At 33.0% G+C, this 15,715-nt stretch overlaps 1 protein-coding gene across 1 annotated transcript; it reads right to left on the reverse strand.

Annotated features, from left to right (window-relative positions):
• Window positions 1-330: 330 nt before the first annotated feature.
• On the reverse strand, window positions 331-1,743 carry LOC132951347 (uncharacterized). The gene has a single exon (XM_061023165.1). It carries the CDS (start codon window positions 1,741-1,743, stop codon window positions 331-333), a length of 1,413 nt encoding a protein of 470 aa, XP_060879148.1.
• Between the last annotated feature and the right edge of the window lie 13,972 nt (window positions 1,744-15,715).

The following is a 15,715-nucleotide window of genomic DNA, read 5'->3' on the forward strand; positions in this document are numbered from 1 at the left end:
TCCCGCCAGCAATATTGCGCCGGACGAAATCCCGCCGCCTAAATCGCGTTTGGACAAAATCCCGTCGGACGGCATCACGCTAGGACGAAATACCGCAAAAAGTTCATAAATTGTTTTGTTATCAACTTTTCCTTCACACTTTACCAGATTTAGGACTGGCCAATAGCGAATTTTAAAGATACATAAAATTCATTAAATGGGCGTGTTTAAAAAGTTGTTTAAGATTTATTATTTATTTATTATCGTAGTTCCATATAATATGGTCCTTGTCATTTGGAAAATTTACTAATTTTACTAATTTCTAATACTATTTACTATCTATTTACTATTTTAAACATTAAATTGCAAATTATGTGCAATACCACGTAGGTAGTCAAGAGTTGGTGTCTCTTCAAATTTAGAACAAATAGACTCTATTCTTGCATTTAAGAGTTGATAACGTTTCTTCTGAGACGCATTTTCCTTCCCCTGAATAAAACCTTCTATCTTCACCTTTGTCAGATGTTCGTCTTGTTTGAATGCATTAATTACTTTCCAAATAGAAGGATGTGCAGCATGTAGGAGTGAGTATAAAGTATTGTGCCATCCTTCAACTCCATTATTGGTTCGAGGGAGATCTGCAGATACATTAGTGAAACAATTCCACATAGAAAGAGGAAAAATAGGACTGCGCCGCCTTCCACGTCTATCTAGTCGCCCCAGCCAAGTGTCTTCAAAGTAATTGAGGAGAGGAGCAAGTTGTGGCTCATTATTTTCGTAAAATTCACTCTCAATCAATGTTTTGAACGCATTCTCTACAGCCTCCTCTGGAATAAACGCAAGAGCCGCTATTTGACGAATTTCTAGAGCAAATTCTGCATCGTTCATATATCGCTGTTGTAAAGATGAAGACTGAATATGACGCCATATTGACTGGGAAAAATGAAAGTAACAGCCTCTCACCAGACATTCAGGAAAAACTTCATTGACCGATTTTTGAACTGCTTTCTCGAAGTCTATCATCAAAGTACTAGGTTTTAATGATGAGTTTAATACTTTCAATGCTGTCAGAAATTTTGTGTAAGTAGCTTGGGTCTTATCAGGCAGCAGTGCATAGACAAGGGGTAAGCAGGTGGAAAATTTAGCTCCATGAATAGTATAAATTTGTGAGAATAGTGGCGGGGAAGAGGAGAATGTTCCGTCAGCATACCAATGATCACAAGTTGTGAGGAGTTCTAAATTTTCTTTGGTAGAAAAAATCAGTAATCGTTGAGGATCTTCCTTTCCACTATCATACAACATAAACGGTTTTTTCCCCGTTGTCAGTAAGTATTTTTCCGGTATTATTAAGTCTTCTAGGGAAGACGGATTAGAGGGGGAAGTTTCTAAGCATACCCTATATCGCCGTACATTGCGTTTTAAAGAACTGATACTGGGTAATACACTAGAAACTCCTGGTGTAATGTCTTGGCAAACATTTGCGACTACAGTATGAGTTGATAATCCTACATCCATAGATAACTGTTTCAATTTAGAAAAAATTCGCTTACCACTAATTTTGGCTGGATCAGGTGGGTGGGAATGCACATTCATAACTTTCGTAATTTCTTCACCATTAGTGTGGACTCTCGCGCGACACATAACATTTTTGCTTTCCACGCATTTCCATATTGTTTTATCATTTGTTGGTGGTTTCTCTCTAGAGTATAGGAAACCTCTATACACTAATAAATTATTACCTTTAGCACTTTTTACAAATTCCATATTAAAACTTTAAACTTATGACGAGAGACACGTGCGACATGAAATGCGTGTGTGTTTGTACTGTAGACTGATTTATTAACTTGATGTTACGAATGTCATAAGTATACTAATATCGTAAATTCGGAGATAAAGTACAATAGATCGTACACGCGCGTCAGTTAATTGCGTATATATATTATATATATATATATATCTATATGGCTATACCGTATACGGATTTCCTAATTATCGTTCAAGCGATAAGCGATAACGCATTACCAATACAGATCAGCAGTAGACAACTTTTGAAACAGAATTACGTTGTAATGAATTTACGTACAATACGTTTTTTTGCGGGGTTTTACCCGGCGGGATTTCATTCGGGCGGGATTTTGTCCAGACGCGATTTTGGTGGCGGCATTTCGTCAGGCGGGATTTTGGTTGCGGGATTTTGTCCGAACACCATGGTATAGCGGTGGTATCCAGAACCGGCCTTTTCACCCTACTGAACTCATTGTTTATGTATTTCGAAAACGATATAATATATCGTTCCTCGCTATTAGGTATCACCGATATCATGTTGGCGTTAAGTCCCAGATGCGTGACAAAAAAATGAGCGTCGTAATTCAAGAGATTTTGTAAAAAGCATGGAATGAATTTTGGCGTTTTTAATTTGAGGATGCATGTATTACACAAAAACTTGAGAAAACGGCCTGACAAGACGTGGTCGTGATGCGCGACTTAACAATTTTGGTCGTTGAAAGTTTTCGCACACGGTCTTCATTCCGTGCGCGCGCACATCCTTGGCGCTCATTACGATCTTCACGTTGGTCGTCTTCAAAAGTTTGCATATCTTATCGGCCATATCTACGACATCCAGGACGAATCGATTGGATACATCGTCCACGGTCTCTGAGCCGTGAAAAATGATCGGAGTCCGTGGGATGTCGAATTACTCCATCAGCTCTGTAGGCACACCATCCCCAGCGACAATCATAAACCCATAGCTCATCGGTTGATGCGTGTGCAACGCTTCGATATTGTCACCGTATCACTGCGTGGATTTCACAAGAAGGGCCTCAAAGTTAGTGTACATAACGAACGGCAGGCGTTGCGTTTTACACAACGCGTTGAACTCGAGCGTGCTCTCTTCCGGCGGTAATTTATGTAATATGGGTTTGTGGGTACCACAAACTAAACGATGACGTGCCAACGCCTCATCGACGTACAATATATATCGCAAAGGTTGGTCTTCAAAACTGGTGAAACATATTTTACAGAAAAATAATCGATGTTCGCGACTATTTTTCTGTATGCTAGCGAGCGAGTTTTGAAAAATTTGATACATAGGTGTATAACTTTTTTCCCCCGAACCGGTGATCAAGACTAAGTCAAAATGATCCGGTAGTTCATCATCGACCACCCGCATGGGGTACACCATCAATTCCGTCGTAGATTTTTTATTTTTATTATTTTTGCATTATCTCACGCCGTAAACGTTAATCGAAGTACCGGGGGATTCACTCACTCGAATAATGTTATATCCAATACTGACGTGGGGACGGATAACGTGGAAAAGTCATAGCGGTGCTCTTCGCAGAAATAATTCACTCCTACTCTGGTACGGTTAACGTGGGGCACATGCTTCGCCAGAATCCCCCACTAAAAGCATTGTGGATCTATGTTTTTAGGATTTATTACGGCCTTTCGATCTGAGAATACCAACGATAACCGACGTGTTGTCGACAGCTGGTGTCACAGAGGCGCGGGAGATCGTGGAGGCGTGAGACGGACCAGCTTAGTGCTCGCGCCGATTCGTGATAGCGTCGGCCGTCGGAGACGGGACAGCAGCAAGTGCTGCAGCTACAGCTGGCTGGGCGTGCGGCATAACAGTTGCTAGTGCGGGCGCCCAGCTTATAACCATCTGACGATCTAACACGAATTATTAAATAATGATATTAATTCAAACTACATCTGACAAGATGAGAAAATGAGAAAATGAGTTTTTTGTTGATATTGGTAGATAAACACAGTAATGAAATATTTTATTTGAGACATTTAATTCTTAGACAACTGGTTGACTGTAAATAACAAAAAAATATATAAAGCAGATACATCAAACACTGTGTAATAACACAACGTATTTATGGCACTACCTACTGGCTACTGTAAAATAATGAAAACTGAGATACGTGTGGAATTACCAATTAGTTATTATTGTTACATTTTAAATATTATCGGTAATTTTGTTTTTAGATACCTAATAGAAATTAAACATATATTTTTGCCATAATATTAATCTAGTTTTAATACATTTTTAGCAGAAAGCAAACTTAAAGATAGATAAAGTTCATCTAGATTATTTTATGTCTCTTTATTAAGTGTTATATAATATTACCTAGTTTAGTTTCAGAGAAAATTGAAGAAAACTATTATGGGGTATTAAAGGTCCTCTAGGTTTTAGAGGTATGAAGTTCCGTAATTGTTTTTTTTTCAGTAGCTTTAAGTATTGTATTAATGTAATCCCAGTACTACCAAAATATCAAATGTCAGTACCGGTCCATCACTGAAAGGCGCCCATTGATCATACAGCAGAAGAAACCTTACGAGTTATTGGATTTGTCAGGTGGCATGCTGGATGAATCTAGGATATTTGACACCTGAGACATATGACACCCAATAATAGGACAATTGACACCCACGGATAGGACAATTGACACCGAACATAAATGCATATATAATACAGTATAGTAATTAATAATCAAGTTTATTCCTAAAAATTCTAATAAATTCAGTACCTAATTAATTTAAACATAAATAAATAATAATAATTTTACATAAAAATAAACATAATATTCAAGTTTAATGTTTGATTACATATTATACGTTTTTTAAAAACTAATAATTTCAAAATTTTGTGTTGAAGCAAGAAGTTTTACACATATTTTTAAGCCTTTCTTCATTTGTTTTAATTTTGATACCTGTGTTAAGTGTTAAAATCTCCGTCGAGGTTATGGAGTTCATCATCTGCAAAGCTTCAATAAATATATAAATATGTGGATGTTTAAATCTAATTAAATGTTGGAACTTATTGTTCTAAACTTCTGATATATTATTAGTCCTATTATATCCTAATTTTGTTACATTGTGCACGTTCCACATAATATATGGAACAAACATAGATGGGCTCCTTTTGAAGCACATAACTTGCGTATTATTAATTAACTTGTACGCCCCACTAACATATGTTACGTCGGAGTATGTTAAAATACCATCCACATCATTATCAGAAAATGCAAATATAAAAAACCAGTGAAAATTGCATGTGTATACGTTCATTTGTTTTAGAGTTACACCAAAAACTAAAATCGAATTTCTCAAAAACAGATTTTGCGTAAAAATTCCCGTTTTTCATTAATTTTTCTTTTGATTTTCATTACGTTTTTGAAAATTACTGGGAAATTTTTTCTTTTGATCCCCCAAAGTACCAACTAGATTCAGCTTCCTATTAGAAAAGATACTGTTGAAGAAAATCTAAGCATTTTTACTGTCCTAAAAGGTGATGACAGACACAAAAATTAAAAATTAAAAAAAGTAAAAAAACACAAAACATTGTAAAATCAATACATTCATCGTTCAACTCAGAATCTAAAATAAATAATAAAAACAAAAAACCACATATCATTGTAAAATCAATACATATCAATACAGTCATCGTTTCACTCGGAATCTAAAATGAGTAAACAAATAAAACAACAGTGTCGAATTTCACTTTCCACCTACGAGTAATTAAAACTAAGAAAAATAACGAATTCCTCAGATTGTAATGTTATTTATTTTAAAATTATAAATTTAAACATTTTATATACAAAATACATAACTACTTAAATTTAAAATGATTGAAAGGCAAATTAAAAAGAGTTTCTTCTGGTGATAGTTGTATCTGGATATTCTTTAGGATAACGTTTTCTGCAAAATGTAGAAACACCAAATTGTGTAAACTCTATGGAAACAAAAATAAAAACCCATATTACATAATAATTAATGGACTTTTTTACTATACATATATACAAAATTAAATAATGAAAAATTAAAATCAAACTTTTGAACTGTCTGTTAAGTTTTATGTACCTATTAGTTAATTAAATTAAATCTTATGGAACGGTTGACTTGACCGTTGTGATAATGAAGACTAATATTTGGTACAAACTAGAAAAAAAAACTAAATCAATCAAAAAAAAGACAAAAAAACTGAAAAATTTCCGAGAAAACATGAAATTAGCCAAGGTTAACAAGAATCATACTCTTCAATCCAAAGCATCCATTAGCAACAGATTAATTTCTTTTATTTGTTAATTATTAAAAAACATAGTTAATTCGTAGTATCGTCGTGTAAAGGAAAAATTCGTGGACAAAAAATGTGAAATCTCCTTGTAAAATGCTATAAGGTAAATATTTTTGTGTGAGTGGCAAAAAGGTGGACAACGAGTGTGAAATCGTTACGTGTGATTTTTGTTACGGTAAAACATTGTGTTAAAGGGTTCCACGCTACGGTTCCGAACTAAATCTTCCTCCTCAAAAGGTTACAATCAAAACACCAACTTTATCTGCTTCTCCACTTCAAACGTAATTCAAAAAACAAAAACAAAACGATAACGAATCTCTTTCTCCATTAGACTCCGATTCTATGTTGTCCAATTCAGAGGCAACCCTAACATCCCAAATATCAAGTCAACCTGATTTAGACTCACCTTCACTCTCTGATTTTAAATCTACACCAAGATCACTGCCAACTACTATCCGTATTTCCACTCCAGAAAAACAAAACTCTAGTCACTCCTCGCTTACACCCACTCAAGGCCTTCCGCCCGTCGAACAAAAGATCAAACCTTTACCGCCACTAATCACTTCTACATCAGCCTGGAGGAAAGCAGCGACCAAACTTATAACAGCAGTTCCTATCGACTCGATAATAGTCAAAGCTTTTTGGAAAGACTCGATTAAAATCCAATGCACTGACTCTGAAATGGTCAGAATTGTTCAAAAATATTTTAAGAACACTCAAACTGAATTAATCACGTTTTCAAGTCCTGAGGAAAAAACACTTGAAGTCGTAAATAGGGGCTTGCCAACCGATATCTCCAACCTCAAGCTCACCGAAGAACTCGTATCCAAAGGTTACGAAACCTCTGCAGTTCGCTAATTTGTTAAAGCTGAAATAAATTTGCCCCTTCATATGGCCTCCTTACCAAACAACGTTGCCAGGAAGTGAATATTTAAGGAACCTTCATTCTTTTATATCTTAGTTAAGGTAGAAACCTATAAAGTGACAAATCCAGCCCAGTGCTTTAAATGCCAAACATTTGGTCATTCCAGCATCTACTGTGGGTTCACCCCAAGATTCGTGAACTGTTCTGAATTTCACTTGGCTAAAGACTGCTCCAAGACTCCGGAACAGACTCCCAAGTGCAATAATTGTGACGGCCCTCACACAGCTAACTACAAACAATGTCCAGAATTCCTGAAGCTGCAAAACAAGCATCCTTACCCACATTCAATCGCCAGTGCGTTCAATCAACCCATCTTCACCAATATTCAGTAACCAACACACCTCCATCTAAAGAAGATGCTCAGATCTGCGCTCAGTCATATGCAACCGCCGCTAGCCTCAGTCTACATCCTAAGCCTACCAGTCCGTCGATCCAAATGCCATCCAATCGGAGCTCACAGACAGCACCGTGACAATCAGAGACGTTCCCATCTCTACTCTAACTGCTCTCATTCCTCTACTACTATCTCATAATGCCTGACACGATAATTATGTTTTGGAACTCTCAAGGCGTTACTCGGAAACGTCTTGAACTTCTCGATCTAGTTCAAAGGAAAAAGGTCGACATCATCCTGTTAAACGAAACCCATCTGTCTTCAATTCAAATTTCCAAACTTAATCACCTACTCGATAAATAGACCACTAGTAAACGGCCATCCTCTAGTGGGAGGCACTGCAGTCCTAGTGAACAAAAAATTTACTCACCACAACATCAAGATCAATACAACATCGATCACAAACATGGCAATCCAAGTTAAAACTAAAGATGAAGAACTCATTCTAGTCACAGTGTACTTAAGTCCAGGAACCCCCTGATGGCAGACTTGGATAACATCCTAAATTCTGGCCAAAATACCATCATAGCAGGCGACCTTAATGCCAAGCATGAAGAATGGAATAGCAAGTCAACCAACACGGCAGGTAGAGTCCTACTCAGATACATGGACACGAGATTAGACTCAATAGTTACTGCTCCAACATCACAAACACGTTACCCAATTCACCCAAATCAAAGGCCCGATGTTCTTGACATTGCCATAATAAAGGTAGGTGGTCTTTGTTATCATTTAGAAAATCTTCCAAGTGAGCTTTCATCTGACCACTCTCCTGTACTGCTTGATAACCACCGCATGAGTCTCCGCCAAAACCTCTATACTTCACTGACTGGCAAAAATATGAAGTTAAAATGGAATCCAAGTCCTTGTTTCTCCCTCCACTATCCAAAGGGAATATATAAACTCAGCTATTCAACTAATCTCAGATTTCAACTCAGACAACGTTAAGACTAATTCTGTAACACATATTCCGCCGGACAAAAAATCAGATCTACCACCGGCTATTCTATTTCAGATCAATAAAAAACGTAAATTAAGATCTATTTGAAAAGGACAAGGAATCCAGTCATCAAAACCCTACTCAACCGCCAAACTCGCTTAGTTAGTGACCTCATCCATTCTAACCGCGAAGAAGAATGGTCCAATTTGCTTGGTTCAATCGAATTTGCTTGACAGGGTTGGTACAATCTTTACAAACTGAACAGATGTCTTCTGAGGAAATCGCTTCCTACCAATCCACTAAAAAACGACTTAGGCAACCTCCATTATGGCTCTGAAGCAAAAGCCAATGTCTTCGCCACAAGTATAGAAAACCAATTTTCACTGCTGCTCATTACTTCCTCGAAAGTATGGAACACGCTTCGCAAGCTTCCTAACAAGAGCGCACCAGGGCCAAACCTTATATCCAACTGCCCCTTGAAACGCAGGGGGGGGGGAACTAGCTAATTACCTTTGCAGATATTATAGTATAATATTATTTTTATTTTTAATAATTAATATTATAATAGTTGTAAACCCATGGCAACCATTAATAAATAAAAATGTCCATCAGAAATCTCAAAATCCTTGTTTGAGCACCCCCCGGGGTTAGTCCTCTCCCTTTCTAAATTACCCTATCGGCTGCCCAGAAGACTAATCTAATTAAAAATATAAAAATAGCTGATCCCGTGAACATCGTTGCTCATTAAAATTTCCAACTCTATAATATGAATAATATGTTTTACAGATTATCATGGCAATATACAAAAAATTTCATCCGAAATTTCAAAACAATATATAAATGGTTGCCATGGTAATATGGACACACAGACATACATTCATTATATATATATATATATATAGACTATATTATAGTATAGATAGTATTTGCAGCTCTACCATGTTTAATGATACAATAGAGGTACTGAAAAATGTTACACAAAATAATTTACCATTTTTGTCTCCCTCATCAATTTCTTCTATAATAAACAGTAATTATAAAATACGTTATGAAATGTACCACTAGGAACTAGATTTTAGATTCTGAGTGGGTTGAGGGATCTAATGGTTTTACAATGGTGATAATTTTTTTTTATATCCTGTATACACAATTTCTACAAGAAGAAGTGCTTTGATTTCAACATATTATAGTAACTTATTTTTTTAGCTAATTGGATCAAAATGGTACTTTAAAGAGGTCATTTTTGATTTCCTCAATATTTATTTAATGCCGCGGGAAAAAGAGAGACATCGACATACCCGCTCCTTTAATTATAATGCTAATCACCACAGTACTACAAATTGTTTTATTATAATTTCAGATAAAATACAATTTTATTTTGTTAATATTTTTCTCGTTGTCTATCAACCGTATATTCAAGTGTACAATTAATACGATATTTGTGTACAAAATCTTTTGTTATATTTGAAATTTGTCACTGGCAACCTATTTTTATTTAACCACAATATTTATCTGGTTTTTTATTCTGATTATTTCTTTTAATTATCTAGAATATCTCTTCGATTTTAACAAATCAATATGGAAAATACTAGAATGTTTATATTAGTTTACTTCTTTAGTAAATTTTTTTTTTTTTTTTTTTTTTTTTTTTATTCAAAAACCATCATAAATTACATAGGATACAAAAATATTACGTTAGGTTACATGGTTATCTATCTCTTTTAAGCTTTTAGCTTGTGTTAGAGATAGAGAGTAATAATATTTAATTAATTAAGAACTATATACATTAAATTATATGAGTAGCACAGTAAGTGATGAATGAACAATAGAAGTACCTAATGAGAAAAAATAAAAATAAAAAAAAAGATTAATACAGATAAATAAATATTTTTAACAATAGAAAAATTGTAAGAATGAGAGATGATATTAAATATTACATATAAGATATAACATATAAAATATAGAATATAAAAAAAAAAAAAGAAAAAATGATAAATTAAAATAACAAAATATATAAAATATAAAATATAGCAAAGGATATGAGAAAGTTAGGTTAATTGAGAAAATAGCCAATGATAAACAATTTTTTTAACATTAATTTTGGAACAGTGAACATTTTTTTTATATTGACATGGCATACCGTTAAAATACACTGGGCCCAAATAATTTACAAAAGATTGACCAAAAGATTTATTCGAATATTTGACAGGTATATTATACCGCGTTATTTCTCTTTTACCTTCCAACAATTTGTTATCTTTATCTTGAGTGAACCTTTTTAGAGTGAACAAAATGGCAATTTTTTTATATAGAAATTTGGTTGGTAAAACACCCAGTTCCTTGTAATTTTGATTCGTAGAACCTTGCAGAGAGTACTTGTTTAAGCAAATTCTTATAATGTTATTCTGGTTAACTTGCAATTTGTATAAAACAGTATCACTTAAACCACCCCATACTAACATACCATATTGTAATATCGATTGGTACAGTGCAAAATAAATAACCCGCATTGTTTGCTTGGGAACTAAACCCCTTAATTTGTAGAATCTATAGGTTATAGAGCGTAACTTTCCAACTAGGTTTTGAATGTGAAGATTCCATCTTAAGTTTTCATCAAATATGATACCTAGATATCGAGTACTAGTAACTTCTTTGATAACAATACATTTATTTATGTTATTACAACTGTTACCATCAACGCATCTATGAATTGTTATAGGTTTAAGATTTGGAAAACTTTTATAAATTGAAAACGTCATAAACATTGTTTTTTCTTCGTTGAGTGTTAAATTTCTGTCACATAGACATTGATAAACTTTACTTAACCCAGCAGTCGCTTTTTCATGAGCCCCATCCCATGACTTATCGGTAAAAAGTAGGCAGGTATCGTCAGCATATGAAACAACTAATCCATCCAGACTTAAATCACTAACCAAGTTTATGTATAATAAAAATAAAATTGGACCTAATACACTACCCTGAGGGACTCCGTATTCAACGACACCGTCATGACCTATTATATTATTTATTACAACCATTTGTTTTCGATTGAACAAGTAACTTTCAAACCATTTTAAGCTAAGATTATTAATTCCAAAAGTGGGTAATATGTGAAGTAAAATTTTGTGGTTCACAGTGTCAAATGCTTTTTTTAAGTCCAAGAATATAGCAATCACCTTGTCACTGTTGTCTAACTCATTAAAAATAAATTGGGTCGTACTAAATAGAGATTCCTCTGTGCCAATACCTGGTCTAAATCCATATTGATTTTTAGATAACAGTTTGTTTTTCTCTAGGAATGAGATAAGTCTAATTTTAATTATTTTTTCAAGTATTTTGGCAAAATTATTAAGTAAAGATATTGGTCTATAATTATTTAGATTTTTGCGGTCTCCAGCTTTAAAAATTGGTTTAATAACTGCTACTTTAAGATTGTCTGGAAAAATACTTTGCTGTATACATAAGTTATATATATATACTAGTGGGTTCACTATAAGTTCGGTAATACATTTTAATAATTTGATTGTTATCATGTCTATACCTGCAGCTGTATCATCTTTGCAATTTTTTATTATGTTGATAACATCAGTATTTGTTATTTTTTTAGAAAAAAGATTATCGAAAGAAAGTTCATTATCCCGATGTAAGGCATAATTTTTCGCCGAATAATTAGAGCTCTCAGCTAATTTCTTTCCCATATTGATAAAAAATTTATTAAAAATATTTGACACCGCCAACGGATCATTGTTAACATCATATTTTTGTTCGTTAAAGATAACATTTTTAATGTCATCTTTATGACTATTAATTTTAGAGCCAGAAATTTCATTAATGAGTTTCCAAGTTAATTTAGGATTGTCTGAGACGTTCTTAAATTTTTTCTCATAAAAGGTTTTTTTTGCCATTCTCAAAATTTTTGTATAGTTGTTTTTATATTTTTTATAGTGTAGAGCTAGTTTAGTATTATTTGGAGTTGTTCTAAGTTTTAGAGATAAGGACTGTTTATGGCGGGTAGAGCAAAGCAAACCAGCTGACATCCATTCTTTTAATCGGAAATTTTTTGAAGTAATTTTTTTAGAAGTAGTTGATTTATTGATATAAGTAGAAATTATTTTCATAAACTCGGAAAAACACTCATTTGCATTGTTTTTGTTATACACTTCCTTCCATTTTTCATCAAATAAAAGTTTTCTCATTTTATCATGATCAATGATAGAAATCATTTTACTTTTATTTGTCAAATCAGTAGTGGTTATAGGTATTGAAACGCAAGTTGTGAAATGATCGGTTATGTCTGTTTGTAATATACCTGCGTTTATCTGGGTAATTAAGTGTTCTTCATTGTGAACAAATATATGATCAAGACATGCATGTTTTTGCCCGCTGGGTAACCTTGTATATAAATTTATGAAAGACGAAAACCCGTTTTGTGACAATAAATTAAGATAATCATTATTTAGAGCATTGTCCCCAATTATATTTATGTTCATGTCACCGATAAGCACAGTGTAATTACCTTTTATTTTATTTTCTATTATAACTTTATTGACCGTATCATTGAAAACATTAATATCAGTTGAGGGTGACCTATATATACATAATAAAATAATTGGTGCACCTAAATTAGTAAGAGTTAGTTTAACAATATTTGTTTCGACAAAATCATATTCAAAAAAGTCTACACTGTAATTAGATCTAACAAAAACGAAAATGCCATCATTTTGGTTCCTTTTTATTGTAGAGAAAAATAATTTATATCCTTCAATAGTAAAAACATTTTGATCCAAAGTATTATGCCAAGTTTCAGTCAATATAATTACATCTATTTTAACACTATTTGGATCATTTTCTAAAAAAAGCGTAAGTTCATCAAAGTTTGAGTTTACACTCCTAATATTACAACACAGAATGTTTACGTACCTGTTGTTTATATTGTTATTAACATGCCAAAATTCCGTAAAAGATTCATAGTAGTTTGTTTTTTAGCTAAGATATCCATTAATAATTAAAGAATTCTCCATTTATTATGAAAAATTAAGTTTTTACATTAAAATATTAAAAAAAAAAAAAGAAACTAAACTAATTTAGATAAAGAGTGCTCATCATTTATAATAACGGCTTTGCTATTTTCATTTTTTTTAATAAAAATTTTCGAATCTCTAAACCAAACAAATTTGTACCCTGTATCACGAGCAAATGCTCTAGTTTTGAAAAATAGATTTTTATTGAATTGTGTAAGACTATCGTTAATATAAATACTCTCATCATTCCAGTTTGGATTTACTACTTTGCCCTTCAATTTTGCTTTTTTGACATTATCCATCATAGATTTCTTGTTTTCAATTGACAGCAACTCTGCGACTATTTTTCTGGATTTATTTGTGATTTTTGAATGAACACGGAAAGCTTTTGATACGGAAATGTTTGCTCCTACTGCTGCCGCGATTGACTCCACTGTTTTTATACAGTCTTCGTTGTTGACTTCCGGGACACCCACAATTTCCACAAATTTTTCAATAGATTTTTGGTCAAAAACGTTCATTCGTTTGTCTAATAGAGCAACTTCAATTTTTAATTTACAATTTTCTTCTTTTAAAAAAGAATTTTCTACTTTGAGATTATTTATTGTAGTAACTAACTCTTGTAATTGTTTGCCGAAACTATCGAATTTATCACTCATAAAATTTACCGATTTGATTAGATTATTAATAGTTTCATTATTTACATTAATTGTGTCCGAATGAGTTGAGATTGATACTGTTTTTGAGTCCGGTTTATTCAAACAAATCTCGTTCGATTTGCACTTACTGCAGGACCATTTTAGCTTGGCTGTTTTGGACATATTTCTAAAAGCAGACTCCCTCAATGCAGCACATTCGAAGTGCAGTATTGAATTGCATTTGGAACAATTAATGTTATCATCTTCAAAAACGTCATCGTTACAAATAACACACAACATCGTTGTCATTGTTACAAAGTAAGAGTAAACCACTTAATTAAATTGGAACACAAGAATAATCGCATACACCGAGTTTAGAGATAAGAGAGTCAGCGTTCTCACCATACGTGCGTACAGGTCAAGCACCTGAAATTGATTCGTTTCTCTCGATCGTTCTTTGTAGTTCAATGTGTATTATAGTTTTTTGTCATTGTTTACTAAAGTGGCTTATTTACAGTGGAGAACCCAGTGGTCCAAGTCCCCACCCCTAAAATTTAGCCCTTAATGAAATGAAATTTATTTATTCAAATTTTATTTTTAGTGTCGTTTGTCATTAGAATAGCACATTTATCAGTTTGTCATTGCACTACAGCATGCATGTTAATGGGGATTGGCAATATTATATACATTTTTATACGTTTCAATGTATTGGTATTTAGAGTTAGTCATAACATGGGTAAGCTGTTACAGTAAATATATTTTCTACTTCAATGTATGGTAAGACGGTGGGGACTGAATGAACAATAAATTATGATTAATTTCACGTGCTTTGTGATAATATCGAGTATACAGGGTGATTTTTTTATCGTGAACCGGTTAATATCTCGGGAAGTATAAGGAATATACCAATAAATAATTTTTTTTTTAAACTTTCTAGGTTTTACTATTTTACACTGTGTTACAATACCTATTTAGATAACGAAAATCTTTAAACATACTGAAAAAAATAATTTTAACGTTTACAGACTTTAATTTGAGTAATCCGTTTGCAACTTATTAATGCCTAAATATTCGTTAAATTTACTGCTACTGGGCAATTTAATAAACCCAACAGTAAAAAGGTGGATAAGTGGATGTCGCTCTGCTGTACAGTAGGTTACAAGTGGGTCACTGTAATGGATGGTGTTAAATTTGAATTCAATGACATAATATAATTGTATAAGAAAAACGATTCTGAGCGAAAACGGTCAGTCAGCCTATGATAGGAGCCTATGAAATAAGTATATTTAATGATATTATTGTGAATAAAATAATTTATATATAACCTATTTACGTGGAGTCTTGTTTTAAATTTTCAATCCTTAGCCATGAAAGTTAAACATTTTATACATTTTTAACTACAAAATAATTAATAAATTATAAATTTGATAAATGTTGTCAAAATTTGAACTTTAAATACTTATAAAAAAAATTGTGCCTATGTATTTTTAATATTTTTCAACTACTATTAGAACGATATATCAGGAGCCTTATATTAAATTTTCACACTTTTTTACACTACAAATAAAATTTTATTGATATTTATTGAAAAAAAAACTAAAAAAATTGAAAACTGACAATGTCCGTAAACAGCTCAAAGAGAGTCAAAATATTTTCAAAATTATGAGAAGTAGACAAACTTATGAGTAATCTTATATTACATTTTCAAATCTTACATTTAAAAAGAAAAA

Source organism: Metopolophium dirhodum, chromosome 8 (genome assembly GCF_019925205.1).
Source record: "Metopolophium dirhodum isolate CAU chromosome 8, ASM1992520v1, whole genome shotgun sequence".
Classification (NCBI taxonomy): Eukaryota; Metazoa; Arthropoda; class Insecta; order Hemiptera; family Aphididae; genus Metopolophium; species Metopolophium dirhodum.